This window comes from Babylonia areolata, chromosome 3 (assembly GCF_041734735.1).
Source record: "Babylonia areolata isolate BAREFJ2019XMU chromosome 3, ASM4173473v1, whole genome shotgun sequence".
Classification (NCBI taxonomy): Eukaryota; Metazoa; Mollusca; class Gastropoda; order Neogastropoda; family Buccinidae; genus Babylonia; species Babylonia areolata.
The window spans coordinates 44,425,746-44,451,924 of NC_134878.1; the positions used below are offsets into that span (position 1 = coordinate 44,425,746).

General features: G+C 39.0%; 2 protein-coding genes across 2 annotated transcripts in view; both read right to left on the minus strand.

Moving 5' to 3' along the window:
• Window positions 1-202: 202 nt before the first annotated feature.
• On the minus strand, window positions 203-7,171 carry LOC143280575 (trafficking protein particle complex subunit 5-like). The gene is made up of 7 exons (XM_076585276.1): window positions 7,092-7,171; window positions 4,674-4,762; window positions 4,084-4,210; window positions 3,364-3,421; window positions 2,661-2,720; window positions 2,327-2,391; window positions 203-1,742 (listed from the first exon to the last, which is right to left on the minus strand). Exons 1-7 carry the CDS (start codon window positions 7,155-7,157, stop codon window positions 1,644-1,646), a joined length of 564 nt encoding a protein of 187 aa, XP_076441391.1. The 5' UTR covers window positions 7,158-7,171; the 3' UTR covers window positions 203-1,643.
• Window positions 7,172-12,335: 5,164 nt separating this feature from the next.
• Window positions 12,336-26,179, minus strand: part of LOC143280009 (jouberin-like) — a 60,956-nt gene continuing 47,112 nt past the window's right edge. Inside the window, exons 27-33 of the mRNA XM_076584450.1 lie at window positions 24,257-24,389; window positions 23,608-23,669; window positions 22,678-22,740; window positions 20,974-21,136; window positions 20,350-20,387; window positions 16,886-16,971; window positions 12,336-12,683 (exon numbers count right to left, since the gene is read on the minus strand). Of these exons, the coding sequence (XP_076440565.1) occupies window positions 12,623-12,683; window positions 16,886-16,971; window positions 20,350-20,387; window positions 20,974-21,136; window positions 22,678-22,740; window positions 23,608-23,669; window positions 24,257-24,389 (606 nt within the window). The 3' untranslated portion in view covers window positions 12,336-12,622. The remainder of the gene's footprint in view (window positions 12,684-16,885; window positions 16,972-20,349; window positions 20,388-20,973; window positions 21,137-22,677; window positions 22,741-23,607; window positions 23,670-24,256; window positions 24,390-26,179) is intronic.

Sequence of the window (26,179 nt, forward strand, 5' to 3'; positions counted from 1 at the left end):
TTCATAGCTCCTTGTGCATAGACTGCCAGTGCTTCAGCAAAAAAAAAAAGGGTTTTGTGTGAAGGCAAGGATGAGCAGAGTGAGAGTACCAATACTGAGAAAGTGCAAAAGATGGAACAGAAAAAAAGCAATAAACAACAACAACAACAACAAAGACATACACTCACAGAGAAAAAAGTTCTGAACAAGAAAAGAGTGCAGAAATTTTTATCTCATAATTTATTAAGTTATAGTCATAACTAAATGAAATCAGTTGCAACTTATGTGCACATTTAAGACAGATGCATTTATATTTTTGAAAAATTGTACATAAACAAATGAGATGTGTGCCTATTCCTGCCTATTCCTCTCTCTTTTTTTTTTTTTTTTTTTTACACAACATGTGAAAGAAATGTGAATAAGATTAGCAAACCATGCATACACTATAATACTAGTTTACATTAAAGAGCATTCACCTTCAACATCTAGACACGTTTATCCTCAATTGTCAATGAGGATGTCACAAAGTTATGAGCCGCTCAAACCAAAAACATCCAGACATTTATCCTCAATGTTCAATGCTGTCGCCAGTCAATTATGAACAGATTAAAACAAGAACATCTAGACACATCCTGAAGTCAGGATGCCACTCAATTATGAACAGATTTAAGGGGGAAAAAAAAAGCTGAATCACAACTGACTGCAAACTATTCCATTCATACCAGTGCTGTAGACCATGAACTTGGTATCAGGACTGCCATACAATATCACCTTGGGAGAATGGGTACAAACTAAAACATAAAGGAAACTGGGCAATGGCTGATAAGCTGAACTATAAACTAAAATCATTTTAGATCAGTAACATTCTCAGGTCTTGCCAATAAAAGTATGTGTAATTAATATTCTCTTTTTAAAGACTGCAAAATTCCAAAATGTATTGACGTACTAAAACAGAATGATGCATTATTCCCTCAACATGTGCACACTCCACGTACCATCACTGAAGTACCACTGTTTTGGTTCCACACATTCAACAGTTATCCTGTATACAGTGTGTGTAAACACATAAATCATTGGACATTCTTTCAAAACAGTTGGTGTGAATACAAACATTAAATTGATAATAATAGTAACAATATTAATAGATTAAAAGAAAAAAAAACCAAAAAAAAAAACCACACACACATATGAAAACAAAAAGCAACTGTATATCTTCAGATATTTTTAATGTCTACATTATAATTTCTTTTACCTTGCCAGATCATTTCTTACAGTGCAGAAAAAATAAATATCAGTGTGTGTATATGTGAACAGATGGTTCATTTTTAGAGGTTCTTTAAGTGAAACACTCCAACAGTGTCACTACCAAAAAATGTTAATGAAAATGACTGCATGGCATGTTTTTGTTGTTGTTTTGTTTTTGTTTTTTTTTTATTAAGAAAGAACCATTGAATTATAAAGTAAATACATGTTTAAGCAGCAAAGTGTAGCAACAACAAAATAACTTACACAACAGAAAACCTTATCTGGATATTCAGCAATACTCCTTATTTTGGTTTTAAAATATCACACCAAGCATGGGTCGCATCTCTGGTCACAGTCTAAGCTTGTATGTAGTGAAAATCTCATCAAAATACAGCTGACAGAGCAACACTTGTGCCAGTTCAACGGCTGTCAATTGTTTTGTCCCTGGCGATAACGGACTCGTCAAATTTTATCATGAAGCATGTTCCTTTGTGCCAGTGCACAGTCACCTTGGCTGGCTGCACACACACAGACACACACACACATTTAAATAATCATACACACAGGCACAGTGACACACACTTGTGTACATACACACACACATAATCACTCTCATACTCACAGAAAATCACATACAAACACAAAACACCCAATCTTCACATGATTACCCAGTAAACAAATGTTTCCTGAATTCTAAACGCTGCACTGAAAAGAAATAGACATACATCTTTTATGTCTATGGTTCTTTACAATTTTTTTTAATTTTTTTTACTGATTTTAGCTGTACGTCAGATAAATATTTACAAGGTTTTAATTACCTTACTGTCACATAGTGTTCCCAATTCCTACAAGGAATAAATAATGACAATCAGTCCACTGACATTTCTGTAATACTTTGTTTTTATGATTACTATCAAGTTCATTTTTCTTTTGCAATAAAATAAATACCTTATACACAAATGTCTTCCATCTACCAATACAGCAACAAATTCACATCTGAAAAGCACTGATTTTGCTCCCAAAATCAATGACAAATAATCAAATATGTTCCAAAATGCAAAAGTAAAAACTGAGGGAGACTACGACTGCAAAATATACTTACAAAATTTGCTCCGTTCAAGACAGCTTCCAGCATTCCAGCGGTGAAAGCGGCACAGTTCAAACTACCTGCATGTTAAAATAAAAAGGATAATTGAACAATCCAACAACATTCATATAACAGAAGCGTCTGTCATAAATATGTTATTCATGGTTTTTAAAATGCATGTCAGTGTTTGAATACATGTGTGTGTGTGCCTGTGTGTCTGTGTATGTCTCTGTGTGTTTGAATCAGCTATCATTGTTTAAAATAGCTAAAACACACAATTTGGTAGGTGGGAACACAATATCATTCTAGTTCAACTCTGGTTATTAATCACTGGAACATGAATACTTGCCTTTGTCTTTTGGAACTGAAATAAACCTGTTCACAAGTGGCTCCTTTTCAATAATATAATCTGAATCAAAGTCAAGGTTATGATAATGTTCATACATCCAAATCTGTCAACAACTACTATGCAACTGGATAACTGCAGTAATTTTTCCTGGTGTATTTCTTGTCACCCATTTCTTGCCACCCATTTTTTTGTACTTTTTCCTGCATGCAGTTTTATTTGTTTTTCCTGTCGAAGTGGATTTTTCTACAGAATTTTGCCAGGAACAACCCTTTTGTTGCCGTGGGTTCTTTTACGTGCGCTAAGTGCATGCTGCACATGGGACCTCGGTTTATCGTCTCATCCGAATAGCGTCCAGACCACCACTCAAGGTCCAGTGGAGGGGGAGAAAATATCAGCAGCTGAGCCGTGATTCGAACCAGTGCGCTCAGATTCTCTCGCTTCCTAGGCGGGCGCATTACTTCTAGGTGATCGCTCCACTCAAAAGTGACGTAGTCAAAGCAAAAACCAGTTTCACAAAATTATCAACTATCAGCCTTATTCAGTTGAGTCTCCTGTGATCACTCAAATTTAAGAAAAAATAGTTTGTGTGTGTGTGTCTGTGTGCACAGGCACATTAAAGATTATGTATGCATGTAAGCCGCAAAGTGGATGAGTTTGCATGAAACTGAAAGTGTTTCCCTGCATGAAAAAGTCTAAAGGATACATGTTCTTTCATCATCATTAGCTTGCTCCAGTTTTTCTGCTTCCCTTCCATAGACAGTCTGCAACAGAAACCAGATTCCATCAGTTATACAAAATTTTTCACTCTGCTAAACAGGGCTGACTAAAGTACACCTGTCATTGTTCACAGAATTTGCACACACACAGTAACTTAAGTGAAAGAATCCAAAATGAGAATATCACATTCATTTCCTTATTAGTTTACATAAGACTGTAAACATTTGGCAATTTGTATATAAAAAGAGTTGCTGCTTAAGCAAAATAGCAACAAACCCAACAACAACAACAAAAAACTAAAAAATCAAAACAAGAACAAAAACTGTGCATGCACACATGTGTAAGTGTCCTTTCATGCATGTTTGCAGTCAATCACTCAATGACCACAATAAAGATGCCCCCTCCCCACTCCCCCATAAATACCTAATAAGACTGTATTCGAGTAAATGAGTAAATAAATGAAGAACAAAAACTGTACATGCACACATGTGTAAGTGTCCCTTCATGCATGTTTGCAGTCAATGACCGCAATAAAGACCCCCCAACCCCCACGCCGTAAAAATACACTGAATAAATATGCAGCCTAATAGACTGTATTTAAACAAATGAGTGAATAAATGAAGGAAAACAAGTGTCACGTACCAACACACACACACAAACACATATTTAAAAAATTTTTTTTAAAAACCCAACCCATCCAGCCTACCTTCCAGAAGTTGGACTTGATAAAGATGAGCATACTCAGCAGCTTGATTTCCCGCTTGAAGCCCTTTTCCCTGACAAACAGCACGTCAAGCAGGTGGGAGCCAACATGCTGTCCCATCTCCGCTAACCTTGAAAGGTGAAAGAAAAAAAAAACCCATTCTACTTCTCTCTTTCAGTCCTCACAAACAAAAATAATATGCACGTAACTATCAATACATGACTGTGCACAGCAGTGATTAAATAGATTTCCAAATCTTTTGTCATTTTTATACAAGTCTTTTTTTCAGTTTGAAAAATATATTATTGATAAACACTTTCTTGATCTTAAACATCATCAAGAAACCCTTTTTCAGGATCCATTTATTAACAAGACAATCACACTGAAAAGTGAAAAAACAAGGCTTTCAAGCATACTTTCAGTTCAGTGATCTCTAACTTTACCAAAATACAATCAGTACTGCAAAGTGCAATCACTCAGTACATAAGAGAAAAAAAAAAACCCATCTTACTGTAGTCATTAGCACTCTGCATATGAAAACATTTAGCAAACTGAAAGCTTACTCTTAGCAGACTTCTTTGCATCATACTCACTTCGTCTGAAGTTCAGGGACAGTATAAACTCTGTTTTGACAATATTGCACAATTTCAGAGAACAGCAGAGCAAAGGTCGCCACATTCACCTGGAGGAAAAATGGTTATTGATTAATAATGTATCAAATCACACAAACCATGTGCACTATTAAACAAACAACTAAAAAAAGACAAAATGACAATAAGAATTTTTTATCACTGCATACCTAAATTTTTTTTTTTTTTTTAATAAAAAAAAAAAGAAGAAAAAAATCAGTGATCGTGATCTTCAGCCAGAGAATCTTATCAGCAACAATGGCTCAAAATTCTTTACCGATATGCAAACCAAAAAGTAAAAGCTACAAGACACTGTCAAAGAAATGTTTTTGATTTATAACAAAAACAACAACAACAACAAAAAAAAAAAAACAGAAAAAAAACCAACCTGATAAGTCAGGCTTGTCCTTATTTATTTTTTTTTTTAGCTGTAAGCAAACACTGTTTCGCATTTGGAAGACCTGGGGCTAGAGACATATATGTAAACAGTAGCATCACACACACACACACAGACACGCACACACAACACACACACATATATATATATATATATATATTAAGACTGGCATCACCACCATGAAAATTTAACATGAAAATCCCAGTGTTCAGTCCTTGGCCCAAGCCTCTTCCCTCTTTATATCAATGACCTCCCCAAAGTCCAACAAATCTTAGGCCAGCAACACTGTTATCAAGTAGGAAGCCAACCAAGATATACTCCAAGAAGATTTTGTCTCCCTTACCATTACGGACAAAAAGTGGTCCATGCAATTCCACCTGCAAAAGTACACCACCTTGAGTGTCAGCCTCAAGATATAAAAAGACTGTCCCAGATTAAAGAACTTCATGGCCACCCACTGGAAAATACCAACACAGCAAAATACCTTGGAATAAGCATCCAAGACGACCGACAGTGGAAATCCCACATCAACCCACAATTAACAATGCCAACAAGGCCCTAGGCTTCCTCCTGTGCAACCTCATAACAGGAAACAAGAAGACAAAGGTAACTGTGTACAAAGTCCTTGTTCATCCTATCCTTGACTAGCTTGAGTATAAAGTTTCTGTGTCAGTGTGTGGGACTCTGACACAGCCAGAGAGATCCAAGCTACTGAAAAGGTCCAACGCCGAGCAGGAAGACAGGTCACCAACCAACACCACCTTTTTTTATTTTTATTTTTTAACCAACAAACCTAACATCCTGCGTCAACTCCATTTATCACCTTCTCTCACCTGACACCCTCTACAAGCCAGACGAAAAAAGACTGCCTGGAGATGTTCTACAAGTTTCACCATGGTCTCATTTCCATTATATACTCATCTACCTACCAAGACCATCAGACATCAGGTTCAGTTCCAGGAGAAACACCTGCAATTTTGACATCCCTGCCTGCATGACACAGTACAGACAGATGTCTTTCTTTCCCTGCATCATCCCTAAATGTAATACACTGCCCCTAGCTGGAGGTTGTCACAGCCAAGTCATTGAAGACTGCTCCAAGTCCAGACTGGTCTCCTACCTGTGACTAATCAAAGTAAATCTCAACCCCCCTCCCCTCAACCCCTCTGTTGTTTTAGGTCACTCCCACCATGTCTTCTTCCAGCCTCCCCCCCACCCTAACCCCCCTTCTTTTTCCCACCCCACCGGTAACTAATGTTGTAGAAGGCTAGACTGTGCTGGTTGGGAGTATGTCTAGGGACTGCTACAGTAGCTGGATTGGCCTAGCAGGCTAGCTGGAGACATGAAGACTCTAGTGGACTGCTGAACACCCACACCCACCCCCCTCCACATACACACAGTGACACACACACCACTTGCTCTATCTCAACTAACAAGACTTCCCTCACTGCTAAGTCAGATTATACCCTACAGAAACCCAGCTCACAAAATGGCAGTTTCATCAGCATATAAAATTATACAGTTTTCTGACTCGGAGATAGGCTGGAATCTTAATTATTTTTGCCAAAAAAAAAATTGAGTGATGTGTTTACTGAAACACATTTTGTGGCCCCCTTTTCTCAGATTAATTTAGTGATTTATTCATTATAATATATAATTTAAACAGTATATATATAGATTTTTTTTTTAAGCACTGTTTCGAACATAACAGAAATCAGAAATGCTTGGGAGGCCAGTCATATCACATGATTCTCTATCTGATGGACGGAGGAACACTGCACAAAAACACACAGGGAGCATCCAGACCACACATTCGTAGACCGTCTTCGAGGTAGGAGGAGTTGTATTCGCTGTCAAATGGTCTTGCTCGTCTTTTAGAAACTGAGACAATAAAGCTGAAAGTCTACATCTAACACGAAACAAGTAATAAAAAAAAAAGATCTGTAAAAAATTAATATGTCAATATTCGCAGCGTGTGTACAAACCTCCGGCTTTCCTTTGCTGAGTGATTTGTCAAGATTAGAAGACTTCTGCTTCCCCATGGACGCCATTTTGTCAACATAACTTGTAATTTACGCCCGAATGAGAATAACACCGTCTAGAGAGAATGTAATATGACGATACGGAAAACCACAACACACGCATACACACAGACTTTACCAGAGTTTGAAACACTAGGTGATTGTGACATTCTATTTATCCCAGAACGAATATTTTATAAAATGCTTGTAATCAGGTTCAATCCAGTCGTGTTGTTTTATCACATGATAAAACCAAAAACACATGAGCCTAAAACAATAAAATTAATGTAATAATAGATAGAATGTAGTGTATTCACACATGATTTTTGTGGAAGACATATATATGACATATTAGATATAACATAGCAAACACTATTATGATGGAATATGTGACATGATATAATAATAATAATGTCATTTGATTAATGTCACCAGCATCAGTATCAGTAGCTCAAGGAGGCGTCACTGTGTTCAGACAAATCCATATACACTACACCACATCTGCCAAGCAGATGCCTGACCAGCAGCGTAACCCAATGCACTTAGTCAGGCCTTGAGAAAAGAAAAAAAAATCAGTAAAAAAAAAAACTGCTGTGACTCAGATATCTTATCAAACAAACAGAAGAGAAACTCGGGTCAGGTAAGAATTTTCTGATTCTTTATTAAGTTCCTAGTCTTTTCAGCAAGTGGATCACTCACATGAGATAAGATTTGTTATAAAAAGAAAGAAAGAAAAAAAAAGCAAATAAAAAAAAAATAATAAAAAGGCAACAAATCATGATTGTGAGTGCCTATTGACAGAATGGGGATGTATACATCCAAAATCTCTTGATCTTTTCCACCTATCTACTCTCACCCAACCCCCTTTATATTCACACACACACACACACATAAATATATATATGTGTGTGTGTGTGTGTGTGTGTAGAGAGAGAGAGAGAGAGAGAGAGAGAGAGAGAGAGTAGATGTGGTATAGTGTATATGAATCAGTCCACATGCTTTGTTTCCTTGGAACTCTTTTTGAACAAATCTCTCTCTCTCTCTCTCTCAAGATTATGTCTTGGAATGCAAGCATTTCCACCATGAATAATATTCATGCTATTGATAATGTCACATGATTTTGAAATGTCAGTCACTGCAATTATTGACTTTCTTTATATTGAAAATATTGTTGGGTTTTAATGTGAAGGACCCTCATTGTTTCAACTAAACTGATGTATGTAAGCATGCACACTGCAGGACACAGGTACACTGAATGAAATTTCCAGCAAAAGATGTTTTGTCTTAGGGGTGAACTAGATGAGATTCAATGTGTTTAGTAGTTCATTGAATCAATTCCTTCAGGTTTATTGAAGTTGTTTTTGATTGTTGTTTTTTTCTTCTCTTTTTTCTTTACACACACACCACACTTTGTCATACTAAAACACAGCACCCACAAGCATAAACTGAGAGAGAAAAACAGATTCTGAGCCCTGATGCTTCTGTGAAAGTATGCCTGTCTATGCTTTTGTGTATGGGATCTTGTAAATGTGTATGCACATGGATATATATATATATATATGTATGTATGTATGTATGTGTGGGTGTGTGGGTGTGTGTGTGTTTTGATAAGTGTGCATTTCCATAAGTTTGCATATGCCATTTTACCTTTTGAATATATATGTAATCAGAAAAAAAAAGAAATGTCAGCTTCTGTAAGGCATTTGATTAATTATCTATCATTTCAGATGAAAATTGCTGATGCCTCAAGTAAAGGGGAAGGAAAACCTGGTAATACTTATGTGCACACACACACACACACACACACCTTTTGGTAACACATGTTAAGTTGACGATCTTTTATTACAATATATTTTACAAGATCAGCATAATATGCATCTGTATTGGCACAAATGGCCTGTCCAGTTTCACATACACTCCCCTACCCTAAAAACTGATGAAACAGCTTTTCCTAAATAAATGATGGTAATATTACAATGACAACAAAAATAATAACACTATCATTATCAAATGATAATAATGATAATAGTATTTACACATAAAATGGCTCAACGGTGCATAGGCATAACCAGAGCACAACTAAGAAGATTCTGCAAAGGAATGTAATTTCGTATCCAGACTTGGCCAGCATAATAATGTAGTGATCATCTTCCCCCCCTTTTATTTTTTCTCCACAAAAAAAAAAAGCAATACAATTTATTCATTTAAGTCTGCTGCCCTCAAGGGATGGATGAACAAAATATCACCTGTCTGGAATGTCATCTTCAAAATCTCTTTACTACATTGGCTTGTACACATGGCCTGAGTGAATTCATGTTCACATTTCCAATAAAAGTGCCTGCGTGGAATGTATACAACGAGGCATCATACACTTTGTAACTGGCTTCCAAAAAACAATGACAACACAGACACCAGTGAGTGATTAATATCATTTCAAGTGTCACTGGTATGACTGACTGACCAGAATTCTAAGTGTGCATGTATGTGTCCATCACCTGAAACTGTGCATATAGAAGAACATACGTGATGAAAGCGTACCTACAAATTAGTTGTTAACATTTGAATTTAATACTGGAATACAAAGAATTAAGTTCTCGATGATAAACATGTGCATGTGTCTTTCATTATCACTATATTTAGACAGATATATAAATGATCATATATGTTAATATAAATGATCATATATGTTACAGGCACTACTCAACTTTGTACAAATTGAAAACAATCAATACACCTGTACAAAAAATGCGATATATCATTTTACAGGCAATCCTCAAGTTTGTACATTTTGAAAACAACAGATGCGTTCAACACATAATTTGTACACATAAGGCAGATATTGTAGCTGCATACACTACAACATTTGATGCATATTCATTTGGCACAACCTGAGCATTTTCATAATATGTATGCACCAAGGTTATATAATATTCATATTTACATATCACAGTCTACTCAGGAGGTCAAATTTAAATACACACCAAAAAACCTCAGCAAACCAAGGCTAAGAAAACCATCTTAAATCACAAAGCAGAAATGACTGACACACGTATATGCACTACAGACTGATGTCAAACACACACCCAGTACTGCTGAAGCTAAAACATGCTTACAAATCTTTATACTATGAACAAACAAAACTGTGTCCGCCTATTAAAGTGATTACCTAGTTTCCCAAAGACTTGACAAACTGGCAGTTCTTTCAATCTGTACATTTGGTTGTTGTTTCTTGTTGTTTTTTCTCTCACAATCTAACTAGTTTACCAAAGGCAGGTCATAGTGAAATTATGTTAAAACAGTTGACTTGACAAACTGGCAGTTCTTTCAATCTGTACATTTGGTTGTTGTTTCTTGTTGTTTTTTCTCTCACAATCTAACTAGTTTACCAAAGGCAGGTCATAGTGAAATTATGTTAAAACAGTTAGACTTGGTCATGCAACCACCAAAAAAAAAACCCAACCAACAAACAACAACAACAAAAAAACAACAACAACTGGAATACAACAACTACAACAAAACTGACCTATAAACTAAACAAAAACACTTGCAAAATCTGAGAGAGCTGGACAAAGGAAAATCTACACTTTCATCACACACATTGTTCTTTTGGGTTAGAACACAAAAGCATTCAAGCAGGTTGGCAGTTTTTGCTCATTTCCAATAAAGAAGACACTTAGGTTGCAAGCAGGTCTTTTGTCTATGTCTTTATAATTCTGTTTTTTGTTGTTGTTGTTGTTGTTTTGCTTAAAAAAAAGAAGAATATTGTACCCCCTCCCATTTTTTTCTAAAGTTAAAATACTGACAATATTAAAATTATCCAATACCGGGAATAATGTGTCCTCTTTTGTGATTTTTTTTAAACAGGTAAGATACTGCTAGAAAATCCAAACTATCCAGTTTTGGTAACACAGCTTACAAAACGGCTATCATCAATATATAAGGCACAAAGAGAGATTCACTTGATGCATCCTGGATATTTGTTTCTACACTATACTCCATTACTCTACACTGTACTCCATTATATGAAACACAAAAACAGAACAAAAAAACCCAATGCTAGAGCCCATTAAAATGAGACGAGTTAGAATTTCAACTTCATGAAGCCTTCTTCAAGACGGTGGTTTGGTCTTATGAATAGTAAGAGTCCACATGAAAATAACTGACTCAATTAGAAAATAAATTTTGAATTTTCCAAGAAAAATAAAGGAACAAAGATCCACGAAAATATACAAAATGAAAACTGGGTATGCATGAACACGAACACTGTCATCAACTTACAACAAAATGCCAATATGAATCAAGATTGCATTTTATCCCAATCTTGTCCTCTCAGTTCAAATGCACAGTTGAATCTGTTTATTATACCGCAATGAACCACTATCCCAACCATAAGTGAAAGAATTCTAATTTTGCTTTGGATAATTTGTTACTGAACTCTGTTTTGACAAAATTTCTGTCTGATTTTAAAACAGATTCATCCACGTGAACAGCTGTAAAGATACTTCTGCTTGTGTACAAACACTCCCATTCAGGCACACACTGAGCAACACACACACACACACACACACACACACACACACACACACACATTCTGTCAGTTTTATTCAAAATGGTCACAGGAAGACTGGAAGAAAGACAAGTGCAAGACAAAATGCACAATTAAGCAAATCAACAAAACATTTTCATTACAAATTATCAACTTCCATTCAATGCTGTTCAAAATCAAGCAGATCTCGTTTTCATAGCTGTCCAACAGCACAACAGCATACTGACCTCTTTCACTCAGTAATGCTCAATAAATAAATATTCCAGTGATATTTTTGCAAGTATGTACAGTACTATAAATACAACATGCCTAGCCAACAATCACATATCTGTAGCTCTGTCTGATCACATGAATGTTACTGGACACATAAAAATGGGCATTAAATCATTTCATTTACAGTCACATAAGACATTCTGTAATTCAAGGATTAAAAAAAAAACCCAAAGTTTTGGAGAAACTAAAACTGACGACCAAACACATGAACAAAAAACCTCAAAGTACTGATGAATATCAGGGTCCAACTAGTTACCCAGGAAGCAAAATATCAATGTCTTTATCCACAGTCTCTTAAAACTCAGGAAAGTAAGGTCTTTGAATGGCTGCATTTTGTCTATAAAAAAAAAAAAAAAAAAAAAAAAAAAAAAAAGCAAAGCAAACCCCCCCCCCCCCCCCCCCCCAAAAAAACCCACCAACTACACAGATTCAATGACAGTTCATGCTTGTAAAATAAAAGTAAGGTCTTTGAGTGACTGCATATTGTCTTTAACAAAATACACACAAAAAAACCCCAACTACACACATTCAATGACAGTCCATGCTTGTGAAACGGAGAACTATGCAGCAACAGCTCCATGTCTTGGGACCTGGGACTGGACATGTGCAACCAGATCTTGGGACTGGACATAGGTGTCATCAGATCTTGGGACTGGACTCAAGTGTAACCAGATCTTCAGTCGTCATAGTGCACTCTCTTTTTCTTGCCGTTGGTTGTTTTGCTCTGCTGCAGATCACTGGAATAAACCAAGTTTAACTTTTAACTTCTTTAAAAACATGCACGCACACACGCGCCCACACACACACACACACAAACACGCATGCACATACACACAAAACCCCCACCCAGAACTGAAGTATTTCCTTCTCTCTTTCTCTCCCCTTGTCGTTTGTATGCTGAATACAAACTTGCTGAAAACATTGCTTGATTTGTTTAGTTCTTGAAACAGAAAACCATGAATAATACTTTAAGGTGAGACCCCACAGGCAAAAAATGGTAAAAAAGTGTTCACAAACATGTTTTGGGTTTTTTCAATTTTTTGGTAGTTTTATGTGTCTACTTTCATTTCTTGATGAATGTTCCAGAAAATGACTAAATGTGTGAAAATAAAGATCATTTGCAACCCTGGTGTGTCTACTTTTTTGTTGAAAATATGAAAGGTGTGCAATTGTGTCCGTTTTCAAGACTTAGATACAGCTAGAATTATTGTCTGCAACGCGGGAAGTGACCTATCAAAATGAGCGGGAAAGACCGGACTTTCACATGACGTCAGTAGAAACTGTGAAGGCTGCCACCCCTGAGCAAGAAGAGACAAAGACTGACGTGGGTGTTTTCTAATCAGCTTCATCACCTTGAAGCTCATTGGTCAGTCGCGAAACTTCCGATCGAGAACCGGTTTAGTTGTAAACTGCGCATGCGCACGTATGCAAAACAGCTACTTCGGGCGTTTCCGTCGACGTCGGAGATTAACGAAGTTACAATATCCGGACACTTTGTGTAAACATTCGTTGTGTAAATATTCGGTTTTTTTTTGGAAAGAGAAAAGAAAACTTTGATCATTTCTACGAGAAAAACATGCCGCGAAAGAAACATCACACGCTGAAAACGGCCCATTTTAGTTCTGCATCAAAAAAACAAGCTTTAAAGATGCAGAAAATGCGTGAAGCAAAGAAACGAAAGGCTGAAGAAGGTGACGAAGTGTTGGATTCTGACATCGAACATGGGCCGCGCGTTTCCTTAGTTGAAACAGATGAAGTTGCTGCTGATTTTCGTGAACAGATTCCAGAGTCAGCCTCAGCCAAAAAGATAAGACTTGTGCAGGAGTACAACTGGAAGACCAACAATTATAATGATCAGGACGTTTTCGGACAGCGCGAGTGGTGCTTATTTGATGTTGGTCAATTGAACAGATTACTGAATGATATGACATGTCCCATGTGTGAAGAGTCGTCGGTACAACTCTTCCTCGATGAAAAGATGGGACTGTCAAGAACGGTGGTGCTCAAATGCAAGCAGTGCACATTCAGTAAATCTGAGAATTCATCTCCTAGGATTTTTGACAGTGATAGAGGTGATCGGCCCTTTGATGTGAACCAGAGAGCTGTTATGTTTTCCATGGAAGCAGGTGGTGGGTATGCAGTACTCAACAAATTCTGTGCCATTTTTGGTATGCCTAATATGAGTGAGAACACATACCAACGTATCCACAAAGTGGCATGCAGTGTTTCTCGTGACACTTGTGACATTCTTCAGAGGAATGTGCACGCAATTGTGAAAGACACTTACAATGAACTGCACCCAAGAGAACTTGATGCTGTTGAAGATTTCTATCATGAGGATGCTGAGTTAGGCTTTTGGGAAATTGATGATGGCATCCCTTGGATTGACGTAACTTTTGATGGGACATGGCAGCGCCGTGGCTTTGTTTCACATTATGGTGTGGGAGCTGTGATTGAGGTGATCACTGGATTTGTGATAGACTGGCATGTGTTGTCCACATATTGCCATATGTGCAAACTGAAAGAAAATGAAAACTTGTCTGAGGCTCAGTGGAATGAGTGGATGGATGAGCATGAAGCAGAGTGCCAGCGCAACCACCATGCTTAAGCCAAGGCGATGGAGAGAGATGCTGCATTGTTTCTGTGGAACAACTCTGTGGAGAGGACCGGCTTTCGCTACAGGTATGTTTTGTTTATCAATATAAGAATATTTGCTCTCTCTCTCTCTCTCTCTCTCTGTGTGTGTGTGTGTGTGTGTGTGTGTGTGTGTGTGTGTGTGTGAATAAATGTTCATGTGCCTACAAATTGTTTGAGTTTGGGCGGGGTGGTAATTTATTGCTTGTAATAGCAAAACTAAAATGTGTGTGTGTATATGTGTGTACTCATGCTCACACAGAATCAACAGGATGATGCTTTCATGCAGTTTTATGTTAGTTTCCTTCTTTTATTTTGACATCATTTTATATTCAGTCTCTTAACAATACTGTTTTAGCACAATGCTGTCTGATGGAGACTCCGCAGCCTTCAGTGCCGTGGAGAGGGCCAAGCCGTATGGGGACAACCGGCCTGGTCACCAAGCTGGAATGCACAAACCATGTGCATAAGCGGATTGGAACTGCCCTACGAAAATTTGCCAAGGGAGAAAGACTGGATGGCAAAGGATCTGGACGTCTCACTTTGCCTAAATGCAAAAGACTCCAGAACTACTTCCGAGGAGCCATATTAGACCCCTGCAACAAAACTGAAGACGACCTGCGCAATGCTGTTTGGGCAACGCTGTTCCACAGTGCATCAACAGATGAAGACCCCCATCACTTCAGGTGTCCACATGGCCCAGACAGCTGGTGCTTTTTCAACAAAGCTCTTTCTCTTGGTCAGCAACCTGGACCACATGCAGAAAATCTTGGCACAGCTGTGTCAAGAGAGGTGTTCAGCAAACTGGTGCCTCTCTACAAAAGAATGACCTTGTCACACCTACTAAAGAGAATCCTGCACAAAAAGACACAAAATGTAAATGAATCATTTCATTCACTGCTGTGGACAATTCTCCCAAAGAACCGTTTCTTTGGTAAACGTCGTGTGGAAGCAGCCGTTGCAAATGCTGTGGGGAAATTCAATCAGGGGAATAACCATCTCACAGAAATGATGAACATGTTCAGCATGGATGTTAATGAACATACTTTGGCCATTGTCAGACAGCAGGACAACACCAGACTGAAGAAAGCCGAGGCAACATCCCAGGAACAGTTTGTAATACATCGGCGTCGACAGCGTCTGCAGAATCAAGCCGCACAGGCTGAACAACAGGCTGAAGAAGGCCCTGTTTATGGCCCTGGGTTACTTGCAGATGAATGAAGACCTTTCTGCAGTCATCTGACACTTGACTGAAGTAGAAAATATCAGTGAAAATTCAGTAGGTAATGTTTCTTTAGTAGAGAAAACTTCAAAATCTTTATCGCCTTTTTTCTCATATTCTGCTTTTTCACTGATAGTCATCACCTTGGGACATTGATATCTCAGCAATGAAAAGAGATAGAGTAATAATTCTTTTTTTTCCTTGTAGAAGAATCATTTTTCTGTAAACCTAAATGAGGATTTCCTCTTCGAAAATGTTGGTGAATTTATTTTTGTACTTGAATTATCATTGTGGTAGTCCTAACTCTGATAAATTTCATTACTGTCATTATCTCATGTTTGTAGGTTTCATAATTCTTGCGCTGCAAAAAGCCTCCTTACTGTCATAGATAAAGGGATAGTAAACATACATACAAGAAATGGTGCTTCTACAGTAATTTTTCTGGTATGTATCATGTTCTAATGAAACGCATGATTTCTTAACGTTTTACATAATTTTGTGTCATTTTGGACAGTAAATCACCTTCACATCTTTCAGTATGCTAAAATTGTCTTGTTTTCTTGTTTTTACTATCATACAGATATAAAAAACCCAAAACATAAGAAAAGAACTGGATATAAATTTTACCTGTGGGGTCTCACCTTAATTACACATACTTAACCATGACCCACTAGTGCAGACTCCAGGGGTCTGATTCCTGTCCTGTGCAAACTACTATCCACCTATGTGAAGAAAACGAAAGTAGCTACAATCATTATCATTACAATCATGTGTTGTTTCAATTGCGGTTTTAAAGTCTATATTACATTTTATTGGTGGATAGAAGAAAGTTTTATCACCCCTTGGTTTCTGGTGTGTGTGTGTGCGTGTGCGTGTGCGTGTGTGTGCGTGTGTGTGTGTGTGTGCTGACATAAGAAGTAAAAAAAACCAAAACAATATAAATGATAACAGTAATGATAACAATCAAACATAATGACACTGATAACATCAACAACAGATGAAGAAGACGTGCAGCATTGCAACACCTGCATCAGCTCCTGACACTTCACAAGCAAAGTACAAACATACACAAAACACACTGACCTGTTTGTTTCGTTCATGTCAGAGTCTGACTCTTCGCCCCCAGAGAGGAATCTGAGTTGTCCGTCCTTTGTTTTAATGGCGGTAAACTGGTAACAAGACAGACAAAAAGACAGTATGATAGCAGTCTTTTCCAGTCAACCTGTTCACCAAAGAACTGCACAAGGTATTAGTTATCATAATCATTTTATTAACTTGTAATGAACTCCCCACCCCCTCCACCCCCAACCCTCACTCACAAAAAAAATCCAAGAAAAAAAATCGCAGTGAAAACAGATTTTTAATGTTACACAGTCTGTTATTTTGAAATGTTGACTGCATAGGTGGGAGTGACTAATCCTTCGAACACTGAAAAGTTTGTGGCCAGGGTTCAGGGGCCAGCCAACTAAAATGCTTGTCTTAATACCAAGATCAAGTAAAATTGGGGAAAACAGCCAAAATGCCAATATGTATCAAATGGAAATACTCCCACTCATGTGATAGTGCTTTTGGGAGAGCGGGGGTTGCTTTCTCAAGAACAGTTTATTCCATTTGTATTGTTCCTTGAAATGGTACCTCCACACACACACACACACACAAATACAGCCGTAGATCAAATCGGATCCAGTTTGTGGCAAAACTTTAGCGTTCAGTCTGTAGCATCTGAAAAGTTGGAGTTTTGAATGTCTCAATGAATTAACAAAATGAAAAACTGCACAAGATGTTTTTCTTTTAAAGCCATGGCTATGTTCAGTAGGGATCTGATCTGTTTTCTTTATTTCTTTTTTTTTTCTTTTTTCTTTTTTACTTTTGTTGTTGTTGTTATTTTTTGCAAGAAACTAAATATCATACAATAAGTTAATATTTTCACCAATATATCTTCCTATAAGGAAACTTGTTTAAACCTAATAGATTAAAGCTGGTGATAATAGTTCTGCTGGCTGTGCATGATGAACCTATTTCATAAGCAGTATGAAGCAGAGAGATACACCAGAGATAAGCCAGTTATTAAAAAAAAAAAAAAAAAAAATTCTTACAAATTTTCTTTCGGAACAAGTGAAGTAACACCAAATCACTGTGCAACTGACACAATCCCTAACACAAGTCCAAAATCCAGTCAGCAAACCCCCCCAAAATACCAACATCACAAAAGAAGAACTTGTAAAAATCACAAGTAAAATCATCACTTCTGGGACTTCAGTTGTTGTTTTTTTTTTATCACAGCTTTTAGGGCAGCATGTGCTGAAGATACAGAGGGAGGGGTGAGGGCAGACAAGGAGGAAGGAGGTAGAGAGGGGTGTGAGGGAGGAGGGGGTGGGAGGCAGTAGCAGATGAACAGGAATCCTTCCCTTCTGCGATTTCTGTGCGGGGGGTCCCATCAAACAGACATCAGCCTGTGTATGTTTCAAGGTCTTTTTTTTTTTTTTTCAATTATACCAAACCGTTTTTTTCCCCCCAATGATTCCCACCCGCACTCTCCCCAGCAACTTTATCATTCCCCCAGCCCTGAAGAGTGATCTCCGTCACATCAATCCTCGCCATGGCAACAAAAAATATTGTATTAATTTTTTTGTCACAACAGATTTCTCTGTGTGAAATTCAGGCTGCTCTCCCCAGGGACAGCGTGTTGCGCCACTGAGAGCGCCACCCTTTTTTTCATTTTTTTCCTGCCTGCAGTTTCTGCTTTTCTATTGAAGAGGATTTTTCCAGAGACAACCTTTTTGTTGCTGAGGGTTCTTTTACATGCGCTAAGTGCATGCTGCACATGGGACCACCACTCAAGGTCTAGTGGAGGGGGGAAAAATACTGGCGACTGTGCCGGGATTTGAACCAGTGCGCTCAGATTCTCTCGTTTCCTAGGCAGACGCGTTACCTCTAGGCCATCACTCCACTATGTTATCTATCTTGAACGGAGGGAAAGGTTAGAGAGGGGGGAGTCTCAACAAGTGATGAGGGATGTGGTGGGGGAGGAGTTGGAGGGGTGGGGATTTAGGGGGTGAGGTTGGTGCATCAAGCAAGGAACAGGAGAAAGAAAATCAATCGAACATTGTTGCTTACAGCCCAGCTGACTGCACTGAGCCAAACTGAAAAAAAAAAAAAAGAAAAAAAAAGAAAAATTAAATTAACAAAAATTAAAAAACAAAAACAAACAAATAACAGATAAATACATAAAAATTCTACTACACATAATAATAATATTTATAAGGCGCAAAATCTTGATGACTGCAGAGAGCGATTTGGAACCAACGGTGGCACAAATGGAAATGCTAAAGTATGGAGTCATCAGCAGCAGTGGGCGTAACTTGTGGTCTGTTTGGAGCTGGGTCAAGTTTTCATCTTCTTTGCTTCATGTGATAGTTTTAGATAATTATCAACGCTAAAAAATCTTGTGGTTCTTTCTCTTCATTAAATGACCTCCCCCCCACTCCCCTAAAAAAAAAAAAAACCCACCGAACAAAGAAACAAACAAGACAAACAGGGTGGATAGAAGAGGGAGGAGGATAAGTGCACAGAGAGACACGACAGGCAAAGATGAATGTAACGACAGGCGCAATAGCTGAGTGATTAGAGTGTTGGACTTTCAATCTGAGGGTCCCAGGTTCAAATCTTGGTGACGGCGCCTGGTGGGTAAAGGGTGGAGATTTTTCCGATCTCCCAGGTCAACATATGTACAGACCTGCTTGTGCCTGAACCCCCTACATGCGTAAAACGCAAGCAGAAGATCAAATACGCACGTTGAAGATACTGTAATCCATGTCAGCGTTCGGTGGGTTATGGAAACAAGAACATACCAAGCATGCACACCCCCAAAAACGGAGTATGGCTGCCTACATGGCGGGGTAAATAAACGAAACGGTCATACATGTAAAATGTTTGTTTCTGTCTGTGTGCGTATGTGTGTGTGCCTGAAATCTGATTGAATGACACAGGAAATGGATGATGAGTGCCCAGTGGCAGCCATCAGTCAGCTCAACCCCGGTAGGAAGCCTGTTGTGCAAATGACACCGTGTTTGGAAAGCGCTTAGAGCTTGGTCTGCGAACCCCTTTCATATGTAAAACGCAAGCAGAAGATCAAACACGCACGTTAAAAAGATCCTGTAATCCATGTCAGCATTCTGTGGGGATGGAAACAAGAACATACACAGCATGCACACCCCTGAAAATGGAGTATGGCTGCCAACATGGCAGGTAAAAAAACGGTCATACACATAAAAGCCCACTTGTGTACATACGAGTGAACGCGGTAGTTGCAGCCCACGAACAACAAAGAAGAAGAATGTAACAATGCAGGTATGCACGTACATACACAAATGAAGGATATATGTGTTCATCAAAAGCTCACAGATCTAAACACATATGACAACAAAAAAAACCCCCATCAACATGACTTCATGCTTTAGAAAGTAACCAACACAAAAGTAAAGGGGTACACTGTGCATACTGCAATAGAAAACACATGCACAAATAAAAACAACAAAACCACTTACATGTTTTTTGCCTGCAGCCTCTTCATCATCATCATCTTCTGGAAAGACAAACAGAAAAAGGAGATATTTCAATGAAGTCTTCAGCTTTCTGTGTTATACACAGTACTATCCAGGACAGTGAGGTTGGCAATCAAGTATACACCTGTGTTGTCAAGATTATTCAGCATTAACTGAAAAGTAAATTTCTAACACTCTGCTCTTTAATTAGTCTAATGTTAATTTCAAAGTACTCACTTGCGTAGGATGTGTGTGTGTGTGTGTGTGTGTGTGTGTGTGTGTGTGTGTGTGTGTGTGTGTGTGTGTGTGTGTGTTTTCATGTGTCTGTGTGTTGAATGTGCTTGTAAACATATTATGTATATGTGTGTGCATGTGAACATACGTATGTGTGTGTTTGCATACTTGCATATGTCTTAGAGTTAAGTGTGTGTGTGTATAAAATGAGAACGTTGAATGGATGACAATGCATGCAAGTGTGTGTGTGTGTGTGTGTGTCTGTGTGTGTATGCCTGTGTGTATGTCTGCAAGTGCACAACAACTACACGCATGTCATTCATTATGCGTGTTGTTCAGCTTGGGTTTTGAGCACTGATACACAGAGAGAGCCACACAGCAGAGCACACTGACCTGCCATGGTGACGTAGTTGGCAGGGAAGAAGCCTTGCTGTCCGTCAGGCAGCTCTCCCATCCACCAGTTCTCGCTGTCTTTGTGCAGCAGCAGGATGCTGTCACCGCAGAACAGCGACAGCTCATCAGACCGCTGAGCTTTGTAATCGTACAGCGCCACCACCTGAGGCAAAAAACAAAACAAAACAAAAAAAAACAAGTGATTAGACATTATATCGAAGCATAACATTTTGCAGAAAGCTTACCCATCTCCTAAAACATGTTCTTAGAACACTGTTCAGTTATCAAATAACCAACAATACTACGAAAATCTCTTTTCCAAGGGGGAAGAAAAAAACCCTTTTTTCTGACTCACAAGCATAAGCAAAGAGTCTGTATAATCACCCTGATTCCGTGGACATTGTATCTGTCCTCAACCGGATTTGTGCCTGTTGCCAGGAGTTAAATGGCAGATTTCTAAATGATTCCTGAACCGATTTACATTGGATTGGTTGCAAAACAATGAGCTCAACAACACCGTACTAAGTAGTATAAAATGAAGCGTTGGTTATTTAAGATGAAGTTATTATGTTAAGTCAACATTTCTCAGTTTCATCATAAGACAGAAAAACCAAATCTGGCAGGAAGATCAGGATTGTTAAAAAACCTTTTCAATAAGTCATTTGCTTTACAAAGGTTCAAGGACAAGGTCATGACTTGGCCTCATGGAAAAGGCTTGTTGACAATACACAGCTTGTGTCTCATTTCAAGTCTTCATCAAACTTGCAACAGTGAGTTCCAGTGGTGTAAATATATGCACTGTGAACATTCAGGGTCAGCGGTCAAAGGTCAAGATCATAACACAAAGGTCAAGATCATAACCAGGCATACTGGAAAATGTTTGTTGACAGTGTGACTCAGCCAGAATAGCTGGGACTGCACACCTGACCTTCACCTAACTCTGCGTAACAACTGGTTATGAAGAGAATGTGTATCAATCTATTGTTGTTTGCTTGGTCCCTCAGCTCCGTGGGGGAACCGTCGTGGCACTGCAACGCTGACTCGTGCACTGGCCTTCTCCTTTCTGGACGTCCATGTGTGAGTGACTGTGTCTCAGCAAATGTCAGGCCTGTCCACTCTTCAATGTTTTCAGACCATTTTCTCCTTTTCAATCTATGTCAAGGTCACAGATCAAGGTCACAAAAATGTACTGTTGAAAATATGCCCTTGGGGGGGTGGAGGTGCCCTTGTTTTATCTGCTGCAATTTTCATTTACTGAAGTTTGCATGTATCACATACCAGTCTTGGAAGTCTTACTTTTTTTTCTGTTTGAAATACCATTAAGGAGATGGAAAAACTGTACACTTAAAGTCTTAACTCCCGAGAGCAAGGTGTCGGTTGCGCCCCTTTTCTCTGCATTCAAATTTTGTATTACGTGTAGCTGACACATTTTGTACTTTCCAAAGTCAATTCAGGTCTAGATTGGAAGCTGCTAGGCAAATCTCGCTCTTTGCCATAAATGAAGCCAAACCGTAGCTTTATTAGGCTTTTATTTTGAATAAACCTTCACCGACATCACACTGTCAGACTCTGGTGAGAAACTGGATTGATTCAAATCGCCCGCCATTTATAGTCCGGTTCAGGCTTTAAAAAGAGTACAGTTTTACCACAATATGAATAGCTGGATGAGAAGAAGTGGCTCAAAAGTGCCGATGATCGACTCACTTTCTTGGGCTTTCTGGTGCTGCCCAATGGTGCTTGGAAGGAGAACTGAGCTTTGCCTTGCGACTGTAAAAAATAAAGTCAGTCAACACACAATGTTATGCAATTTTTCCTCTTTTCAATCACAGACATGCAAAAGCAAAGCATTCTCCCATTCCGTTTGTTCAACTGCTCCCCCACCCCAACAAAAAAAAAAAAAAAAAAAAAAAAGGCAGCAAAATTCCTTCCTTTCTCTTTAAACACAGAAAAGAAGAAAAGGGTGAGGCTGCACAATGGTGACACACTCTCCAAAGGGAGAGCAGCCCAAACTATCGCACAGAGAAATCTGTTGTGCCACAAAAAAAAAAAAAAAAAAAAATACAATACACGATATAAAATCAAACAAGAAATATACCTTAGGGTTAAAAAAAACAACAACAAACAAAAAAAAAAAAAAGAAAAGAAAAAAACCTGAAAGATTTTTAATTAATTCATCAACTGACTCATTGGACTGCTAAAACTGAATAACAGTCATACACTCATACATTCATTCATTATTCTTTTTTTCCCCCATTCCCCCCCCCCCTCTTTCTTTGGCTTTCATACAATCCCCCCCCAAAAAATATACAACAACAACAACAACAAAACAACAACAAAAAAACCTCTGAAAAAAACAAATGAAAGGAAGATACAAAAAAAGAAAAAAAAGGAAAGAAAACACAAGAACAACACATAAACACACATATAAACATTCTCCCACCCTTAAAAACAAGTCACAAAGAATTAAAGAAAACATCGTCACTACCAAACCAACCTGACCATGTCTGTACCAAAGCAACTGGAACATCAGAAAAAAACAAACAGAAGCAGCAATGACAGTCAGTGAAAATACAAAAAAGGAAAGAACAGAAACAAGAGAGAAAAAAACAACAACAGAGAGAATGCAAAACTTACGTTATCCAAAGCAATCTGCGGAGGCCTTCCAAAATGTGTAGACTTGGTCCCATGGCGCCCAACTGTACAAAAAAAAAAGAAAAAGAAAAAAAAAAGAGTTCAAATGATGACAAAATTTTGGTGTCAAAACATAAAAAATCTGGACACAAATATCACTGTTTTGGATGTTTTGTGTGTGTTCTTTCAGGTCTTCACAGAATCACAAAAAATAAACAATGTGAGGTTCTTTTCCTCTGACAAACATACCAGTACACAGATATCCCCCCCCAACACCCCCCCCAAAAAAAAATCACTTTGATAAAAAGTTAGAATCTGACTTACAGTTTTAAAATGTACTCACATTCACAAAATACTCCTGTATACACAAACATATACACAACAAACACACACACACACACTCACTCTTTCTCTCCCTCTCTCTTTTTTTTCCCTTCCTCGACTAATATTTTAGCGATGAATGAATGAATGAATACAAATATACACATACTCTCATCTTTACCTCTTCCTTGTCCACTATCACTTTCAGTAAAGAGACATTAAACAGACTGAATGAACGAACACACACTCATATACAGACACTCACATATCCACACGCGCACACACTCACACACAAACATCACACACACACACACACACACACAATCACCACCTTCAGAAAAGGTGGGTCTCCATGAGGAATCAGCCTGCTTCATGTACAGGTTCTGAGAGGCAAACTGCTGTTGTTGGATGGTAGACAGCATTGTCGGAGTGGCGTGCGGGGACAGGGCACCCGGAGAGAGCATCTGAAAACGGCATTCAGAGTGGTTAAGATACAGAGAATTAAGAAAGACTATTTAACTCATTCAACTCTTTCCCTGCCAAGTTTCTGTGCAAAAAACACTCCCCAGCACCTAATATCTTCTTTTTTTTTGCTGCCCCAATTTCTGCACCGTTTCAGTGGCATTACTCCCATGCCACTCATTTAGATTCCCCCATACACGGTCACACTGGATTCGTTCGTCAGAGTCCCAGTGTTGGCAGTCCACAAGGAACCATCAATGTTAGGTCGCCAGGAGGCCACACACCAGAGGAGACCCTGCACTGCTGCTGAGTCACTTCGGTGGTGTTCAGTGATGCCTGTTCTGATTTAACGTACTTAGGACACCACCTACTAAGCCCCCTACTAACGACAACAATGGCTTAGTTGCGGAGCCAGGATGAGTGAGCACCCCTCCCAGAGTGGAGACTGCCACCACGTCCCTCAAACAACAGCTCCCCATGACTCTGCTGACACTGAAGACACTGACAGGAATCACCCCAAGCACAGAAGTGGAGGGGTATCGAAACTGAGCCACCATGAGAGCAGAGCATGAAAGGCCACAGACTCTGAGACTGTTTTGTTTATATTGATGATGATGGAGGAGGATGACAATGACGACGACGATGTTGCTATGGAGGTCCGTTTTGGTTTGGGACTGCGTGACAAGGCTATACTCTACACTTCCTGTCATAATGATATCGCGGCATTAACCATGCCTGAGAGATACAGACACTTGCAGTGTTGGTCATGTAATTAGAGCGACACATCCAAAGATGCATCCTTGAAGTGGATGACACTCGACTGTGTGGTCCCAGTCTCCCCATTTAAGCCCACAGCACACTCAACTCTGGGTATGAGCCAGCCACAAGCCGAAAAACCCACCTCCGCTGGGATTCAAACCCGTGTCCTCCCAGCCGTCAGTCTGCGACGCTAACCACTTCGCCATGGCGGCTGGTTGCGCCTAATATCTTAGAAACGATGCTCTCAGTCACAGGCTTCGGTTCGTGTCAAAACAACACAATGGACGTGTTCACTTCAAACTTGGTCAGGGGGAAAAGGTTAGTCATTGTGTTACTGGCAGGAAACTGTCTGCAGCTGTCAAGCTTTGTTACAAGGTGAAAAATTGGTTTTATCAGTATGACCCCTCGATGTCAACAAAAGTCACCTGCGGTGGTGCACTGTCCAGTAAACTTTAGTCACTTATGGTGGTGAAAGAGTTAAAAGAAAACACTGCAATAAATAGCATCCCGGAAAAGACACTGTTGCTAGGATATGCACTGCACTTGTCAGAACACTACAGCCGAACAGTCTACTTGGCAAACATTAGAACATTAGAGGAGTGGTGGCCTTGTGGTAACACAGCCGCCTTGGAAGTCCCAGAATCTTGAGCGCACTGGATCAAATCCCACGTTCGCAGTACATTTTCTCCCTCTTCACTCGACCTTGTGTGGTGGTCTGGATGCTAGTCATTCGGATGAAATGAATGCACTTAATCAAATTAATGCATGTAAAAGCACCCACTGCAACAAAAAAGGATCGCCCCAGCCCTTGCAGGCAGAAAAAAGAAAAAAAAAAAAGGGTGGCACAGCAATGTGACATACTCTCCATAGAGAGAACAGGCCAAATTTTACACAGAGAAATCTGTTGTCACAAAAGGGTAAGTGATGGGTGGACCGTGGAGTAATGGCTTTGTGTGGAGTGATGACCTAGAGGTAACGCGTCCGCATAGGAAGTGAGATAATCTGAGCACACTGGTTCGAATCACGGCTCAGT

What these genes read in the sequence shown, in the direction of transcription:
- LOC143280575 (XM_076585276.1), bottom strand. Translation starts at nt 7,157, where the DNA reads ATGGCGTCCATGGGGAAGCAGAAGTCTTCTAATCTTGACAAATCACTC. An exon ending in TCAAGTCCAACTTCTGGAAG is followed by an intron (nt 3,422 to 4,083) that starts GTAGGCTGGATG and finishes TTTCTGTTGCAG; the next exon opens with ACTGTCTATGGAAGGGAAGC. An exon ending in TTCAGTTCCAAAAGACAAAG is followed by an intron (nt 2,392 to 2,660) that starts GCAAGTATTCAT and finishes TTTAACATGCAG; the next exon opens with GTAGTTTGAACTGTGCCGCT.